At 40.0% G+C, this 20,133-nt stretch overlaps 1 protein-coding gene across 2 annotated transcripts in view; it reads left to right on the top strand.

Moving 5' to 3' along the window:
- LOC108897751 (thrombospondin type-1 domain-containing protein 4) overlaps positions 1–20,133 on the top strand; it is a 40,794-nt gene that overhangs the window by 5,305 nt on the left and 15,356 nt on the right. Inside the window, exons 6-7 of one of the 2 annotated variants that reach the window (XM_018697515.2) lie at positions 520–622; positions 2,246–2,382. In XM_018697515.2, coding sequence (XP_018553031.1) covers positions 520–622; positions 2,246–2,382 — 240 coding nt within the window. Of the gene's footprint in view, positions 1–519; positions 623–2,245; positions 2,383–15,878; positions 16,078–20,133 lie in introns of those variants that run through there. The other variant, XM_018697516.1, reaches the window with a different exon arrangement.

Raw genomic sequence — 20,133 nt, forward strand, 5'->3', positions numbered from 1 at the left:
GATTCAGTGAAAAAATATTAGTAAGGCTACTGGAGTAGGAAACCTTACAAGTTAGATCTCAGCTGTAATGCACAAGTGTGTGGATGAGCTTTGCTCATCGGATTAGCGGGTACGGATTCCATCCTGTGCATTGAAATAAATTTAAACAGTGTCTGGTTCTGTATATTGTCTCTGGTGTACGGTGACACAGACATTCAAGCAAAGTACAGCAGACCAGGGGCTTGTTTAGACAAAGGAGATATGAAGAGACACGGGAGAGATTGGGTTTCACTGGTGAGCCGTTATAAAAACTTGAATCTAACTACTTTTGGCAAGAAAGAATGAGCTACAAGTGGAGAGTTAGTACAGTTAAAAGACAAGGTTGACTCCAGCCGTCAATCAGTGGCTATAGAGCATGACAATGAGAAATGTAAGCTTGCTGCAGTAACAAAAGGATTTACCTGTTTCACTGCTGTATCCTCAGGGAAAATAAATGTGTGTGTGTGTGTGTGTCTGTCTGTCTGTCTGGTCCATCCTCAGGCCTGTCCTCCATCCAGCAGACCCATCAGGGCTGTTCAGTGTTCCTCTTACAACAACCAACCTTTCATGGGCAGATTGTATGAATGGGAACCTTTCAATGAGGGTAGGTTGTATGTATGGACTGTATGTGTATACAGTATGTGCACATGTACACATTTCACTTTTGCTTAAACAAAATTACACAATTACAAGAAATTCCTGTTAGATTTTTTCCCTGTTTACCCTAGAAACAAGATGTTGTTTTTTTTCTCCTGACAAAAAAAAACCTATATTAAATTAGTAAATAGTGATACAGTAATGGTATACATAAAATATAACAAAGCTAAGAGTCTGCTGTGGTCCTGTGGAGCATGGCAGAGCAGTGCTTCAAGCCAGCATTAATTGCTAACATTAGCATCAAGCTAATGCTCAGCAGGTAATGTCTGTGAAGATTCTCAGTCACCCAAGTATTACAAATATAACACTTGGAAACTAAGCAGGTAATATTTACCAGTTATTAGTTTAGCTTGTTTGCATACTAGCATTTGCTAATTAGCACTTAACACAGAGTGGTTGGCTGATTGGCCAACCAACAGAGTAGCATTGTAATTGTCAGGGCCTTGTTAGCATTGCTTGATGGGTCCTACTCAAATGTCTGAGATAGTCAGGGTGCTAACCTAAAAAGTACTCTATCAATATAAAGGTCACACACATTTGTTAATCACATTTTGAGTCGGTTACATTTTCAGCTGCCTGACCTATGAACCTACACGAACTAAGGTGTGCTGTGATGTAAGGCCTGCAGTATGTCACCTGTCTGTAGCCTCACAGATAAATGTTCATTCATACAAACTCCCTGACCTCACTCACCTGAGGTAACCAGGCAACAGTCAAAACACCTCCTGAAATGTAATTTCTCTGAGAACACTAATGGAAATAACAGTCTCTAAATTAATATCCTGTCAAACAGATGTGTATTTTGAGATCTTGTCTTTGTCCTGCGGCTTTGACTGACGGGTAACGCAGATGTAAAGATTAAATAACCTCAGGTAAATGTATGAGTCTGGATCATTTGACACCCATCTTCAACAGTGTTTAAACATACTCTTGTCCATCTGTCTAAGAAATACCTGGCTTTTGGGCTTATAGTATATCTAATTGATAAAGCACCTGAACAAAATGGAAAGAACAGGGATCAGGATCCTTTCATTGCTGTTGTCATCAAATAAAACAGGGAATCTGTAGTTGAAATCAAAGAGCTGGTTTCAAACAAGTTTTAGTATTTTGTGGATACATCTTATAGTTTGTTTCATCCAACATTTATTGCTTTGCTCGTGGGACATTATGAAATTGTATTCAGAAATTCAAAATTATTTTGAAGGCCTGGGCACTGGTTGTATTAGTTCCATGGTGACTTAATGTCAGTCTGCAGTGTGCATGTGACCTCCTTTAGTTCACTCACTGTGCTCTACAAATTCAATAATTTCATATTTTACAAAGCTAATCAATATTGAGTTTTAATGGGTAATTTGTGAAGTAACTGTATTGAGACACAAGATGGATTTATGGAGACATTTACACACTACATGTAAAGATGATTCATTTGTATTATGTGCCCTCCATCATATGTGTTTGTCTTTTATGCAGTTCTGTTGCCATTCTATGTTTTGTCACTACATGCTGTGAAACTATCATTTTGTCAAAATGCCCCTGGATGTATACAACAATCTCATAAATCTCCTCTTAGTTCCAGGGGATCAGCATTGTGAACTCAACTGCCGGGCCATAGGGTTCAGGTTCTATGTGCGGCAGTCGGACAGGGTGATTGATGGGACGCCATGTGGACAGAATGATACCTCTCTCTGTGTGGCAGGAAAGTGTACGGTAGGACATTTTTAATTTCAAAAAGAAAATTATCCAGAAAAAAAGGTTTTGTTTTCTTTATCATCAAACTTCATGTTCAGGCAGTTGTATGTACACCTTCGTTGAGGGTCTTAGGTGCCAAGGGACTCCTTAATCTAGAAACTTTTCTCATTTGGAAATTTGATCCAGCAACCTTTCAGTCACACAGCAGCTTCTTTGCTTCCATTATCTTTCAACTGTCCTCATTTGTGAAAATGTATACCTGAAAATGATGCAGTCACATGTTTTGCAGAAAATGCTACAATGATCTTCATTGGAATCCTGTTTGCATTTGATATCTACTGGCCAGAAGAGACTCCTATCTCTATATCTCTCATCAACTAAGTAACCCAACACCATACCCTAACAATAACCTAGTCTGAGGGTTTAATCCCAACCCAGACTCAGTGCATGTTTAACTGACACATCATTGACACTTGGTTATAGAAGGTGTATAAGGATTGGAAAGTTCATCTCTACTATGGCTATATTTTGTACATCTCAGACTGCTGCCTGATGTAGTGACGGCAGTGAGCAGCAGAGGGCAGCACGGCATAAGAGTGAGCTTTTCCTTTGTGATGTGGAAGAGTGAATTGAAGGTCACGAGGAAGTTTTTACCCCCCTTGGGCCGAAGCAGGAGATCTGGGATCTCAATGTAGGACATATTTGGACTTCTGACCCCATATTTAATACACACCATGAAAACACACCTGTGAGTGCAGAGTTGGAGAGACATAAGTCACTGTGTGGGCCTGCTTATGGCTGGCTATGTATTCACTGTGCTGGATTCACTTTAACATTCTTTTGATCAGGGTTTAACTCAGAGAAATATGTTGAAGAAGGCAGTCATTTTCAGTCGGTAGTGTTGACCTTGCTGTGTTAACCCCATGTATTTCCCATGCGCTGTAATCCAGAGACAATCTTTGCAACATTAAGATTTAATCAAGATATCAAGATAGAAAACCCTCTCATCTCTCATTTTGGCCTTGATCACATTTTCACTGTTAACACACTCGACACGATGATCCTTCATGTGGGCAGGGTTGAATTATTATTAATACTGGAAACTAAATTGTGATTTATGAGTCTAACTCAAATAATCAATTCAAAAAAGTTAATAATAAATTTATTTTCCTGTCTTAGACTTTGCTGGCTGAGTATTTTAGGATTCAAACTCATCAGCAGTTTTTCAGGAAAGGGAGATTTTTTTCTCATCTCTTTCCCCACTGAGATTTTCTCAGCTGGTCCAGTCATTTGAACTGAAGATCACCCAATCTACAAGCCAAGAGATAATGTGAAAACATCTGGAGAATTTAATTTCAATCAGAACCATTCTCATCATTGAAATTAAACACAATTATGGAAATTGATAAAACTTTTGTTTTATGTAAATCATGCTTAAAATGCTCCCCCCTCCAAGGGTTAGAGGACACAGCAGATACATACTATGACATATGGAATTTACATAATGTATGTAGCAAGAGATGTCATTGCAAGTATACTGATGAAAAAGGCCGTAACAGAAGGAGGCTGGATGGGTAGAGGGAGTAAGCAGCACAGCTATTCATCAGCAGCCACGGCAGCAGCATGGAGCAGGAAGGAACCACAGGGAAGAATGAGGAGTTGGCAGCTCAAACAGATTGTTTGAAGTGTCAGTCATCATTGGTGCCTGTTTGGATCAGCTGATGGTCAGCTGGTTTGGTGCACTCTGCTTGACCTAACGTGATACTTCATAACTTGTCAGAATATTATAATAAAAGTGATGGACCAAAAATTAGCACAACTTTTTAATTAAATGAATTCCAAATTCAATTCAGTAACATTATATTTTCGCATTCTAACTTTGTAAGAATTTTTATTGATGCAAATGCCTCGTGTCTATGGACAGCATTGTTGGTTTGTCGGTCCACCACTTTCTACAGACATTTGTTGTCCTTAAAGGATGAATTCTGCTAACTTTGGTGATCCCCTGACTTTTCCCATTGCGCCACCATGGGGTTGACCTTTGTGTTTCAGAGAGAAATATCTTGACAACTAGCAGTTGCAATGCAATGCTAGCTACTAATATATTCAACGTTCCTAAATGATAAGTTCTAGGACCTTTGGTGATCCACTAAACTTTTTCTTCTATGGCAGCAGTAGTTCAAAATACCAATTTGTCCTGTGCTTTGGTTTATAAAAAATAGTAAGACATTTTCATCACCCTCAGCTGTACTTTGTCTTAAGTGCTAATTAGCTAAAGTTAGCATGCTGGTGTCAGCAATTAGCTGAAAGCCCTGCTGCACCTAAGTACAAATGTCACAGAGCTGCTAGCATGGCTATAGACTTCACAGTCTATAATACAGGCTTGTTACATAATGACATGATAACTTACTAATATTATTTAATAACTCATATGAAAACAAAAATGGAGCTGTTTATGTTACACCCTCTCTCATGTAATGTTAATTAGTAATGTATTACTGACAGTCTAAAGACTAAAATGTAAAATGTAATTCAAGACTCATTGACTGACATTAGATCACATTCTGACATGTTATTACATCACTCAGCTGTTCGCTTGTCAGTGGCTAACCTCTGGCTGTAGTTTTCAGGGTTGGTGCAGCAGTCAGGGTCCATGTGGTGTAAGTGCTCTGTTTTGATGTGGCCCTGGTGGCTTCCAGCTCTGCTCAGGAGCCAACCAGCTGCTGTGGTCAGTAGATGAGGCAGGAGTACTACAGTGAAGCACTGTCCACTATGTGTGTTAGACTGCTTATTGGTCTCTAATACTGGAATTATTGGAATATCATATAATCATTATTTTCAGAGCGATTTGCATGCATGGAGAGTAAGTAAATGTGTACCTTCAGATAACCTCTGTGGTGATTTAGCCACTATATAAATAGAATTGACTTAACTCGACTAAATTTGCTGAATTTTCAAGCTGTGTGGGTAAATTCTACAACTGGGACACTTAAAAGCATACATCAGACTGTATTTTACAATATGTTTTACAAATTGATTACACAAAATTGTAGTTTTCAGTTGTGGCTCCATGGTTTTCAGTTGTGGCTCCGTGGTAACTATTCTGTTGGCTTCTTCAATATCAACAAAACTAGTGATGTAAAAACTTAAGTTGAAATACAGTCCATTTGAACTAAAACACTGCTAAACTATGTGGATGAGTAGATATCTCACACACAGCTACTGTATAAACTGGTGCACTGTACCTAAGGCACTGAGAAGTGTTACTGATATACTCTGACCTGCAGCTCCACCAGGGACTTTAATGCCTCTGATTCAGATCAGATGAAGCCAATAATTTCTGACTAATTATTCTTACAGAGGCAACCCAGCAGGTCAGAACTTGTCCTTACATAGCACAGAGATACTGTAGTACATTTTTCTAGAAGTCCAAAACATATTGATGACTTTTCCAAAAGAAGATTTTTCTGGAGGGAATAAACCATTATGTTGGAAGTACAAGTAGGTATTTGTATATCCTTCTTCCAAATTAAACATTTAAAGCATTCATCATTTCCACAAGTGGAACCTTTGTGGTGTGCTTTTTTTGCACAGCGATTTACAACATGTATTTAGTTGGGCAAAATTACAGCCCTTGTATACACAGGATCTTATGTACCTAATGAGATATTGAACACGTTTTGTTTGGCAATTGCCATATAATGTTAAAAGTATTTTAGGGCCTTGTTTTGCCAACTTTTCTACTGCAGAATTAAAGATTGTTGCCTCTTATCTTCTCTTTTGTAGACTCACTCTTCAGAAAGTACACCTCTACTGCTGTGTCTTGTATGAGTGTGCGTGAGTCTGTGTCTGCAGGGAAACTTGTGTGAGGACACAATCATAAACCTTATCCAAATGAACTATTTATTACCTACTCTGGATCAACTACTTTTGGAGAGTGACAGATTTGAAAAGTCAGATAGAGAAAGGGACAAAGTCATGAGTTTGAACTGACGTCACACTCACATAATATAGCAGCCTAAAACTCTTCAGTATTTCTTTTGTGATGGGTTTTACTTTACAGTGGGGTCTGGAGGTAATTTTAGTTTTGGCTTTTGCTTTGGTCCCATTGTGGTTCACTACTGCAGGTTGCGGCAATGAACACATTTTTAGATACTTCATCATGATAATGAAAAATGAATTCAAAACATTTGGACTGTGCTTTTGTGCTGGAAATGCAGCTCAATTATGTTGTTATTTTAACTTTCCATACAAACCAAACCATTGCTGTGGTGATGCATCACTGCTGATTACAGAGGAAACACTGTCTCCTACCACACAGCCCACAGTTTGTGTGGTCCCCAGTACCTCTCCCTGACACCTTTTATGCAGCATGAATAACAACTGTAGCTCTGTCCATTTGACCTTTGGCCCCTGGTGCCTTTGCAGGCTTCCATCTCATATTTCTGAATCTGACACAGTGACACCCTCAGATTGGCCTGTGAGAGAGACTCATGTCTTTCAAGTTTTACAACTAAAACTAATGAGGCAAATCAAGGTCTTGTAAGGGTCATGCCCTGTAGTTTGTAATGCTTCAAGTTTCGTCTGACTGGACAAACTTCAATGCATGGAGTGTTGGCTACCTTAAATTGTCTGTTATATTAGCATTAGTTCTGAACACTCTGAGTTGGGATGGTGCGAGGGTTTGGTGATGTGGTTGCTAGCAGTTTGAACAGAGAATAACAGGCTTAGTGGTAAAGGTCAATTTTAGTGCTTGTGCTAACTCACAGACAGTCTGCATCCTGAACGTAAGAGAGTGTAAGAGTGTGAGCCAAGTGTAAGCCAAGCGGTTGCTCACTTTTGAGAACACTCAGCTCTCTTTGTGTTTGCTGCTGGGGTTTTGCTTTTCTTCATAATTTGTTCTGTCTCTGTTGGCTCCAAGGAGATCCCTCAAAACTGCTGAGTAGTACTGGGTAGCTCAGCAGACAACTGATGAAATAAATGGCTTTGGACATACAAGAAAAAGAAAAAACTATTCTTTCAGGGGTCTGTAGGGATGACTTCAGTGCTGGACAGAACCTTTGCATTATCTTCAAAGTCCTGTTTGAAATTCATATTGGTTTCTCTGTCTGTATATTAGTGTAATGTTCAGGTAAAATACTAAAAGCTTAAATGAAGTCTCAAACACTTTCCCTTCATTACCAGTAGATTCTTGTGCTGGTCTTTTTGACCACTGTGACAGCCCCCACCCATCTGTATAAAATAGCTACTCTGCCTTAAAAATAGATTAATGTGTGATTCCATTCTGGTTCAAACAACTGCAGTGCCAATTCCTAACTATAATATGACATAAGCTTTTCCCCAAACTGAAAATCTTATTGTATATATGTAATTCACAGTTCACAGTTTTTTTTAGCTATTTCTTATTGCATTATATCATATGTTGCGTATAAACTAAGATGGAAAGCACTACGTCATTTTAGCAAAATTATAGGTAGTTACAAGTACATTAAATATCCTTTGATCAGTTTCTTTAGGATAACTTTTTGTTCTTTAATAGTGGAAACACTGGACATTTCTTATGATTCACATGTGTACATGAGCACATTGAAAAAGCTGGTTCTGAGGCACTGAAAGTCCCTTGAATGTGGTCACTCATTTCAAATGAACAGTGGAAGAAAGATCCCTTTATAGAGGGAATTCCATTCAGCTGCGACTTCTCTCCCTTTATACCAAGGAAGTGCATTTGAGAAGGGTGTGTGTATTTTTAAAGGGCGATCACTGACCACACACTTCTCTGCTGGCGGCGGTGGGCCCAGCTGAGGGTAAAAAATCTATCTTGCCTGGACTATTATAGACTTAGTTTGGTTTGCACTACTTCCTACTGCTCAGCACACTTACGTTGGAGACGATGATGAAATAACAGGAAATCCAGTTATGTAAGCTGAGGTTTAAATTTTTTTGATCTACGTGGATAATAAATGTGCCAAATTTTACATGAATCTGTAAAATGTTTTAATTCAGGTTGAATTAGCATTAACACTCACTGTTAATCAGTGCATTATTAACCTGATGGATTTCAGCATGAGTTTTGACATATTGCTGTCTCCTAATAAAGGTGACAGATAGAATGAGGCTACATCTGACCCATTGCACTGTCAAGGTCCCAGCCACCGTCTTCCTCTCTGACTGGCATGTTTCCCAGCACCCTGAGCGTGGCTCGGGCCCAAACTCATCAAACAACAGGCCTAGGCCACTCCTCACTTCTCTCCTCTGACAGCTGCATCTGTTTTATGCATTCCCCGCTGTGGTGGACAGGCAGACTTGTTAAAAGGGGGATGAGTGCTCTGATATACAGCCTGCCTGGCACAGACTGGTGGAGATACCTCAATCCCATCCCTGTCATGACAAGCCCCAGTTGCAGGCTCACAGGGTGTTCCCCATCATTAGCCACTGCAAATGGTTATGGATTCATGTCAGCAGAGCCTGTCTACAGTTAGTGGATACAGAGTAATAGATATAATGTGAATTTGCTTAAGAAAAATGCTTTCTTTACAATTAGAGGTTGTAATAACAGATATGACAGAGGTAGCTGAAGACATTAATAGCCTAGGTTTTGGAAGCCTTGCTTGCTTGTCTGATTGTTGTGTATAAGACAGTAAATGGTGGAGAAGAACATAATACAATCCTTGGAAAATTTGTAAAACTTCATATAATTATGATTGATATATAATGATGACAATGAGAAAAAAAGGACTTGTAGCAAACTAATCATGCAAACATAACATAGCCTAAATACTAAATACTAAATAAATAATTCTTACCATAAGAGCAGACTGTACCATTTTTCAGTAAACAGCATTGTCATACACACACTGTGGTTTGTTAGATAACATTGTAATAATATTTTGACACAGTTAATAGTAGTCAGCTAGCAGATTAGCTTTCTAGGAGTCATTGCTCACTTGGCTACCACCATTGGTCATGTGGCCTTCACCTTGCAGGTCGCAGTGGTTCATTAAGAATCTCCCATTGCTCTGGGGATGGCAATGTAGGTTGGTCAGTCGGGTCACTACCTTGAGACTGAAGTAACTCCTATTTCCATTAAATTTTGTACAGGCTCTCATGGTCCTCTCACATGATGATCCTTGAACTTCTCATCTGTGTAACTCATAATCAAATTCATTGTCATTCTTTAGTATAAAGTTGTATGTAAATAAGATCAAGTCAGTATGTTAACATTGTCGTTGTGAGCATGTTAAAATTAGCATTTAGCAAAGGACTGCTGTGCCAGAGTACAGCCTCACACAGCTGATAGCATGGCTGTAGACTCTTAGACCTGTTAAATTGTTAATTCCAGACTTCCACATTTTGTCTGCACACAATAGAACTTACTGAAGTCAGCTTTTTAAACACTTACCAGGATTGGATTTCCTGTTGGAGTACAAGTATGGCTTTGTCTGTAATGTAAAGAAAACAAAATAAATAACAATAATAATAAATAAATGAACTAAAATGTAGTCTCAGTTAATCCCCGGAATAGAGATGCTGTTTCTAACTTCCCTCCACAGGGAGACAAAGGTCAAGTTCAACTATAGAGCAGCAGCCCCAGAGCTGTAGAGATACAGTATCCTGCTTAATGACACTTGTTTAGGGCACTTGTTGCTGTCAAGAGGGCTTGGATATGAGAATTCCAGTTGGAGAACCGTTAAGTCAAATGGTGGCTCAGAAGTTAAGATGTAAAGGAGATGACAGATTGATGTCTTCACTTGGCCTAAACTTCCTGGATCTTGATGGGGCCTGCTGTCTCCCCTACTGGCTCTCACTGGCCCACGTCGGCCTTTGCTGGCTCTGTGTGACAGATGTAACTCGGGTTGGCTTGAGCGCTCTGGGTTCGGGGGGTTAGACACTTGTTCTGCACCGCCATACTTCTGCTGTGCTCTGCTACAGCTCATAAAGTCTTTCTTCGGGAGACAGGGGAGTGTTTAACCTTGTAAGTGGGGCCTCCTTCAAGCTGTGAGAAAGCATAGCGTCTGTGTTTGATGACCCATTTGTCCCAGTTGATGTGTCTCCAAAACAGTGGTGGTTTCTCTGTTCATACTCTATATTTTATTTATTTTTCTTTAAATAATGGTTTCCCCAGTTCTGCCTTTCTTTAGTCTTCAAATTGTTTGCTCACATACAAAAAATGTTAAAGGAGTATAAATAAATGTTTGTGCAAGGGGGCTTTTTTGAAACATTGTCTGGATTATGTTGGTATGGTACCTCACAGGAATAGAGGACCACAGGAAGAGCAAAAGACAAGCCAGTGCTCAGCTCTGTGCTGAACTTCCATTTCCTGATCATATTCTGGCAGCTCAGCACAACAACAACTGGGCCAGCACCCTCAAATATTGATGTCAGCATAAATAAAGAAAGTATTTGCACATCAGATTCATGCACTTTTCCTCTTTTTTATCTACTGAACTGCTATTTTATGATGTATTTTCCATTGTCACAATGTGGTACTCTTTAGTCCTGCCATGCTATGATCAAATGCATTTCCCTCATAGTGTGCTAACTCATAATATCATTAACTGACCCATGATGTGTTCAGTATTTGCGGTTTTGTGTGGTGACTAAGCTAATGGACAGATGATGAATAGTTCAATACATGCCTGATAAGATGGACTGATGACAGTGATTTGGGGACAGCTGATGTATAGTGTGCTAGGTAGCTGACACACAGCAGGTTGAACTCTGCAGTGGAGTACGTTTCGAGGACGGAGAGCAGTAAGTCCCTGTGCCCGGAGACAGATTTACGAGGGTATACTATACAGATACAGGGTTGTATTTTTAGCACTTAGCGGCCACACAGGTCCTCCTCAGACAGACGGCTGTTGACAGTGATTGGCTGCTATCTGGGTGGCTGTCAATTCAAGAGACAGTTGAGCGCATTTTATGCCTCATCGGTTTGTTTGGAATGTTAGAGACCTGGATCTCTCAATGTGTGGTCAGCGCTCGCTGGGTGCCTGGAATTTAGGGTCATTTGAGAATAAGATAAGACATGAAGGTGTGAATGTTTGTATGTGAGTGTATGTTGCACTCAGATGTGACTATGTAATTGTAGGTGTTGAAGAATATGTATGTGAGAACATACATCCGATCGTAATTATGAATTCCTATTTATGAAAGTGCACGTCTATATCAGGATGTGTTAGTGTGTGTGACGGTGTAAATTCTGTTACAAAGAGAGCGTGTCTGTGCTGTAGGTTTTCTATTGCTCAGGGTCAAGCCCCGTTGTAAATTTGACTCTTATTTGATGGCGTCTAAAGCTTTATCAACAAAAAGCATCCAGAAATGAGTTAACACAGAACTTATCTTGTCTATTTGTTCCTTGTCTTGTCAGCCGGTCACAGTTGTGTGCTTCAGAAAAGCCTCTTGTTGAGGTCAAATCTGTAACTAATGGGGCTTGGAGCCTTTACAGGCCATAGTCTGTGTCTGCTATCAGCTCTCACTGTATCAACTCAGTCAATGAGAAAATGAACTGCGCAGGCTCACTAGGCTGAAGAAAAGTGTGCCTTCACACTGTGAGCTATGTGATTTATGACAAGAAGTCCAAACATTTCATATAAAGCTACAGAGCAAGACTTTGTCTGAGATTGATTAGTGGTTACTGGCCAATTCAGATTTACATGATTTCTGCTTTTCCCACTGATGTGCCTTTGTTCTGTAAGCCATAATATTACACTTAAAGGATCACATAATTTTACACATGAAGATCAGTTTACCCTTCATATTCAACCTGCAAAAACAGGATGGAGTCATAAAAAGCCTTTGATATTTGATATCTATTTGCCTATTTGATAAAAGTCTTTGTTAAATTTCTTTATGGGAAGTATAGGATCATTTGATGTGAGAGCAGAATTATGAAAAAATATCACTATAGGAGCAACAATAAATGCATTTATTTGTTCATAACCAATCAGAGGATCTTGTATGACTCACACTTGGTCAGAGTAGAGCGAGCTGCCACTTGGTAAGCTAAACGGCTGACGGCTGGAGTTTTCTTTGACAATGCATGTATGAAGCTCTCTGCAGACTCTGTCAGCTGTTTTTTATTTTTTGAATAAAGCAAATAGAAACAGCAGCCTACCTCAGCCACACCTTGCCCCTCCCAGCCCAAATCCCCTTTCGACCTGCTTTATTCATCAACTCTCCTCCCTCCACTCCTCTCCTGCCTTCTTCAGTCAAATACGTTGCTCGAAGGGAGCAATCATGGGACCTACATGCCTGGCCTTGCTGACTAATATATATCCCAGATGCACAAAAATCATGTGTTTTTTCTTCCTACTTTCTGCCTTTTCTCAACCTTTACTGATCAAATTAACAGATTTGACTGGAGGAGGTGGATGAAAATGAATGGGGTTGTTGGATTTGATATTTGCTAGAGATTTGGAATATGAAAGTGCTGTATCCTACATCCTCTTTTCTCATCCTTCAATGTGAGCATGTATGGAGCATGATGTAAGGTAGATTAATGACAGAGGCATTACAGCTGCCAGGTAGAGTCTTTCCCGCTGAGGCCACACCTGCTAAAATGTTTGCAGTCATAGTTCTGTTAATGAGCTTTGGATTTAAACGTCCACCAAACGCCAAGAAGGCCTGGAAACACGACTGAGAAAAAGAACAGGAGCTGAATACAGCTATTGTACGAGCGTGTGTCTGCCGGACCCTGACAGTGTACAGTAATGTTGAGCCCACCTGCTGTAGAGCATGACTCTGACGTGTGTGGGTTGGAGACTGGAGGAATCAGGCGCCTGGAGCCAAGGTTGCTTCAGGGCTGACCCACTTGTTGAAGGAAACAAAGACCCCAGGGTGTACTGGAGAGTCAGTCTGGCCCCGCCCGACCTCTGGGCGCTATGCCTCCATAATGAGATCCGTCCAGATCAGAGACAGATCAGGCGAGCAGGAGACCACGTCTGTGGGTTCATCGTGACGGATGGGCTGCTGAAGAGGGCCATTCCCCTCCTACACGTCTGCAGCTGTGCTTTGTTTTACTGGAGAGATGGTTGTCATTTAGCAGCTTCCTGTGCGTACTGTATAATGTGCTGCTTCATGGTGTCTGTGTGTGTGTGGTGATAGGGGTGGAGGATGAACAAAGCTGATTCAGTGAGTCATTCACAAAATTACTGTTGTAGTGTTCAGAGAAAGACACATACCAGTGGTCGGATGAACTAGGCCAGGTAGGATTTGATTGTGTGCGTCTTTGTGTGCGTGTGTGTGTGTGCCTCAGCTGACACTGTTCCAGCATAAGCCAAGCCGGTTGCAGGTGTGGAGATATTTGTTTCTTGCTACACTTCCTTGCACTCAGAGTCTCAGCTTGCTGTTGCAGAATATTGTAAAAGGTGGCAGGGTGTTACTTGAGTATAGTGCAAACATGCATATCATTACCAAGCAAATATTTGGCAGTCTGTTCAGCTGACGTGTACCGGTGACTGTACACATCAATCTGAATTCATAGTAGCTGTTATTTTTAGCTGGTGTTTAAAACATTGTAAATTTGCAATTGGTCGTGTCAAAGCCAAGGAAATCCTGTAGTCCAGTACATCTGTCACTGTCATTAAGGGCTGAACAATTAATCATGGTGTTTAATGTGACAAAGGACAACTTTTTGGTTTTAAGTTATCATTATGAAGTAAATGTTGATTACTCAACGTAATAGCTATAGAATAATAATACAGAAGTAGCTTTGATTGGTTCCCTATAAGCCTCATTATCACTATGTAATTCTGCCACCCATCAAAAACTTTCACAGAAAAATTAAGGATCAATTTACAGCACAAAGGATGTTCGCCTGCCACTGCGCAACCCAAACAGACAGAGGACAGCACTTTTATTTTCTCTGTTAGCTATCGGTAGCTTTCCGCATATAGTGGAAATGGTAATCAGTGAACCACTGGAGTAACTGTGGAAACTCTACCCAGCAAAAGAAGCAATTTTATCATATTACTCATTTTATCACATACTCAGATGACAACAATTGAGTTGTAGCTAATAGCTAAATAACACTGATTCTGTTATAAGGCCAAACTACACAAAACGGATATAGGTAAGGCTTAATTGTATTTGTAATATTATTATATATTACGCTAATGTAATACTTTACTAAATGTGAGCTAAATTGGTTGATTTTTCTATTTGAAAAAAGTTGACTTCTTAAGAATAAAGTAAACCTTGCAGTACAGAAAATAATCACAATCTAAACTGCAATTACAATATTGGTCAGAAAAAATGCAGTTAGATACTTTTGTGTTCTTCCTTTCACTTTGAAAACATGGAAAATATTGTGTGATGCTTGGCTTATGTCGGTAAGCCATTTAATCTCAGCATCAAATCTATTCAAGGAAGATCGTCATTAGTTGCAAGATGTAAAAAACTCACCACAAACATTCTCTGCCGTTGCATTTCTCCTTTCTGTTTTTGTATTGTATCATCCATTAGTTTGTCTCCCTCCCTCTCCTCTGCTTGTATTCCCACCATGTGTAGCCCTGGTGCTCAGCCCATCTGAGGCACAGGCTTTCAGTGCATATAGTAGACTGTGCAGCAGCTTGCTGTGGTCTCCGTGTGCCACTTCAAAACAGAGAAGTTTTCAATTATCTTGTGCGTGTTCCAGGCCCGTGCTCACAGAAATCTCTTTGTGCAGAAACAGGTCCAGCCACAACGTCCCCAATGCGGTCTGTCTGTCTATATAATTTTATGAGAAAACCAACTGTCAGATACGAGGATGAAGAGTGTACTCCTTACTTCAGTATGTCCTGGTGAATTAGGGTTTAATGTCTTGGAAACAATGGTGGGGCAATAGGAAAACCATATGATGAGCTAGGTCTTTTTGGCTGCAGAAGTTGTGCTTCCAGTGTTGCAACGTGGCTTGTAATTAAGTATTTGTGGGGGCTCAAAGAGGGCAAAGGGATCTTATTGTTTTTGGGTTGTTGTTGCTGTATCTTGAGACTGAGCAGCAGAAACAAAAATATGTTTTTCATACAGGATTATTTCTACTTCAGGATTTTCATGAGACCTCGTAACCTTATTATTTGCCACATTTGCTGGTTTCTATGGTTGTAGTATTAGGAGCGAGCATAAAGGTGACCGCCTGCTTTAGTGTGTAATTCTGTAATTCCTATTTGTTGGCATCCGTTGACGATTGCATGCCCACCTGCTAATTATTTGCACACAGTTTTAACCATAGTGGTTTTGCTTACACATTCATTTCAGTCCCGCAAGAATTTCCTTCCTCTCCTACTTTTTCTGTCACATTGAAAATATTCCCCAAAACTTCCTCTCTGACTTCCAATTTACTGTCAGCAGTAGCTGCCCCACACTCTCCTCTCTGCCTCCTTCCCCTCCCGTCTCTCTCTCCCTCCTATTCATTTTCTACCTCTCACTCTCCCTTCTCTAAAAAAGCTCCAGTCCCCCCACCCCACCCCACCCCAACCCCCCCTCGCTGCACCTCCCCCAGCTCAGTTTACAAGGGGAGTTCGCAGAGATCAACTCTGTAGTGAGAGGGGTTTTTTTGGCATTCTCAGAGCTGCAGTGGCAAGGAAGAGGCTGACGGGGAGCTGCCACTGGACTTGTGTGGAAGCCTGAGTGACTGGTTGAACATTTCTGTGGCCACATGAGAGAATGCTGTCAGGACTGGCTCTTCTGCTGCTCGTCTGCCTTCACATGCGTGTGCAGGGAAAGCCGCGGTCACAGGTAGGACCCGCTTCACCTCCGTTGTCTCCTGGAGGAACCTGGGAGAAAGTGGGGATTCCCATTGATGCTAAAACTCTGGCTGTAAGAGTTGCATTGCAGGATGCATTGCTCAGTGTAAGTTTGTTTTGGACTCTCTCTTTGTAGTAAGGTTAGGGACATGGTTGACATGCCGCTGCGTGCTTGTCACCAAGAGAAATCCTGTGCTTTACTGGACATGATGATTAAATTAGCTCCGATTTAGACATCTAAGTCCATGGATGTAGATGCAAGTAAGCCTGGTACTCATTTCCAGCTAGTTTTTAGTGCTTGTCAGCAGCACTGGACAGTGTCACTCCATAACTTGGACTGTCAGTGCAGTTCCATGATCCTGTGGTCCATCTAAGTATTTACAGTATGGCTGTTTTCACTGTGGCTCTGCTTGCTCTCGGAGCTGTTTATTTTTCCACAGCACATTCACGGGCTGCTTGCGGGATTAGATTTCCCTCCTACTGGAAGACTCAGTGAGTCAGGCCTGTCCTGGGACTATAAAGATGTACTTGGAACTCTATTAGGGATTGACTGCAAGCCTGAATTAGCCTGTCGCTGCCTATGGCTCAGCTCAGTTAGTTTTAGCTCACCTGTTTGCTGATGATTAATGAGGCTGGGGTGAGGTGTCTGTGGTTGTTCATGCGGACTTGTGAAGTGCCAAGGTCTTGATGAGGATATCTGTGCCAGGTTCATATGGCTTTAAACTATATGGCTTAATTTCATATAAGTGTTGGAATCAGTTATTCTTGTGATATTTTGGATGTTATAAAAAAAAGCTGACTAAATAAGAGTGGTTGCAGTCCAAAATCTACACAGTAGTAGACAATGTGATGTCCTTCATCATACACAGTGATCTCCAACCTCACCATCAGTCTCAGCAAATACACATTAAAGACAGGTCAGATGACCTTTGATGAGAATGCCCATGTTATGTCGTGTTTCATTTGTTTTATCTGTGACAATGTTTAGAGGTCAGTTTGTTATTTTTGTTTTGACGTTCTTACTTTCTCAATGTGTGAGGTCTCATAGACACTGCTGTGTGTGTCAAAATTATAATTTGTAAATAAACCATTTTTTTCATTTATTCTTTGCTTATGGCCTTTTTAAAGCCCAATATGTAGAAAGTATTGAATTGGAAACCTTTCCTTTACCTTACTTTTTAGCAGTTTTTATGCTGACTAAGAGGAATAATTCAATGTTTTATATGTTATGTGCGCTGCGTGAAGAAATATTATGTTCCTTTTTTCATTCATTACACATAAATGTACAGTATGTTATCTTACAGAGTGACATATTATGTTTTGGAGTCAGTTAGACCCCAGCAAAGTCAAATTGTTAGACATTTTTGGAATTATAAAACTCCAAGAGCAGAAATTCTAATCTGGGATTTGGGAAAGGTAGTGTCGCTTCAAAGTCAACACGAATAATCCATAATATGCAGTTATGTTTTACAACTGGGGACTCTTGACACCCCAAATGGAAGTAATCTGTTATTTGCTGTAATGTATTCTGATAAAATTGGCATTCAACTATCAAGCTGATACAAGGAAAAAAGGCCAAAATGGAACAACGTAAGAGCAGTAACCACTCATTTTGACAATCTGTTGCTGACATTAACTAGATGAAATGTTGAAAGTCCCCCTTTTATTATGTCATCAATCCATTATCTCTTAGTGTTAATCCTTAGCAGAGGCCATTCTGTCATTGTGTTCCCAAAACAGTCCATCCAAATCAGAGAAGTGATGTCAGGTGAAACCCAATGCGTTTTAATGGCTGTAGATTCACTATGCTCAGTGCTATTTCTGAGTATTTTACAAGCATGGGAGCCTTTAACGAAGACGCTGTGCCCTTCGCCCCGGGCTGTGAGGGCAGTTTGTGGTATGGATGAGGCCTCTTTTTACTATTGGGATCAAAGGTCTCGCCACTGATGCCTACATCTGTCTTCACCACTTGGCTATGAATGCTCAGGCCTGCAGCTTGCAGGATATCTTGTTGATATGATAACCTGATCTAAATTTTAGGACTTTTTGTCCTGGATTATCCCTACAATATTAAAATAAATCTGGGGAAGTTAAAAAGGTTCATAAAGCAATATAGTGCAATTAGTAAATTTGTTGGAACTACAACTGCTACTTGTTTTGTCCTCAGCTCATCTCTTCCTAGTTACAGTAAATAATCCCAGCTTGTCTGTGTTCCCATTTCGGTTTGACACATGTTGCTATTGATTTCAAGACATTCTATGTTGTGGAGAGCGGAAAGCTGAGTGATTACTATCCAAAACACCAGAACTTGTGTTTCTATTTGTGGTTACAAACCACAGTTAGTCTTCTAGTTAGTGTTCCCATTATACCAGAGCCAGAAGTGAAATCTGAGGGAGAGCAACAAATTGAATAAATCTGCAACTTTTGAGCTATTGATGAAGTCACATCTTCCATGTAGTACATGCATAAGTGGTCCAGAGTTTGATTCCTCTTAGAGCAACCTCCATTAAAAAACTGTATCTGCATCATTCTTTTGATAAACCATCTACTGAACTACTACTGCTACTTTTAGCCAAAAAGCTTGATCAAGTTTGTAATGTAGTGACATATTTTTTTAGTTTTTAATGCAAGCATTACAGACACAGCTAGGCAAAAGCAGGTCTCTCATTATCAACCAGTGACCATTGATTTTTCCAGCTGAAATGACAACAACCAAGAGTTAGCAGAAGATCTCTGGTTGGCTTTTAAATGCTTTCAGCTGACTTGTTTCAAAAGGAGAATCTTGTAAAGGCTGTCTTAAATATGTATTTGATGGATACTTACAGAATCTGGTAAGAGGCCAGAAGCTGCATGTCCCAGGCAAAATGTCAGCATTCTCACTAGTTGATGATCCATGCAGAAGGCATGGAAATAAAGTAACATCATTGTTGTTGTACTGCAGTGTAGCACTAGTTTTTGAAAGTACGATGACTAAAAATTTAAGTCTAGACTGTTCATTTTAACTGTGTTTGCTATCTCTATTTATTTTGGGTAACATTGGCCAAAGTTAAATCCAATAAAGAGCTGCTAACATTACCCCAAACTCTGATGGTATCCAGGACCAGCTTTATTACAGAGGTGAAATACTTAACAGTGTATGTGGTATTTATGAGTGGGACTTTTTTAACATAACCTGTAGCCCTATGTAGTAAGCTGACAATTGCAGCTTACAGTAGAGCAAGAAACTCCCTAGTTACAGTTACTAAGCTGTGATTTGGCAGTCACTGTTAGAAAAGGAACTTTAGTGAATGATCAATTAATTTTGCATATCCCCAATGTCACTACATTAAAGGTAAGAAATCAATATTTTTTGTCATATGATATACTTTTTCCTTTAATATTGGCATAGAATGTGAGTACTAATAATATGTGTGCCCTGTAATCCTCAAAAAGAGGACATTTCTGTAATATTTTGCACTCACAGCATACAGTATACTGTATTACACGCAGTAAATCATGGGTAGTCAGTGGCCCTGTGACTTTACTAGTGAGAATGTCAGATGTGAACTCGCTGACAGTTGCTTCTATAGATGCAGATGTGTTTGAAGTGCTGACTGAAGTAAAAGCAGTGTCGCCTGCCCTGCTCATTAAAACCAGTTAAAGATCCATAGCATCCCAGCATGTGGGAGGCAGATGCTGGTAGCCCTGGCAACCACAATGTGCATGTCATATGAAAGAGGGGCGGTCTATTATCATACCATAATCTTATTTCATCCTAACCAAATTTTAAAACTTATTTAATCATAGTGTTATTTGAGTTTTTATTTTTATTTTTTATATATATATTTTTTTGTCTATGAGATGTTCTCAGTAATGTCATTTCCAGACACAGCATCATGTCTTGAGGTCACTTCCACTATAAATTCTTTGTCTGTGGGATGATGTTGCCTCTGTATTCACAACCTGGAAGCCAAGTTAGGTCTATATTGCTTTTCCAGATGAGCTGGTGTGTCACATCTGACCAAGACATGATAACTTAATTGGCTGTTTTCCAAAGAACATTACAAAC

The sequence above is a fragment of the Lates calcarifer genome, linkage group LG2, assembly GCF_001640805.2.
Source record: "Lates calcarifer isolate ASB-BC8 linkage group LG2, TLL_Latcal_v3, whole genome shotgun sequence".
Lineage (NCBI taxonomy): Eukaryota > Metazoa > Chordata > Actinopteri > Centropomidae > Lates > Lates calcarifer.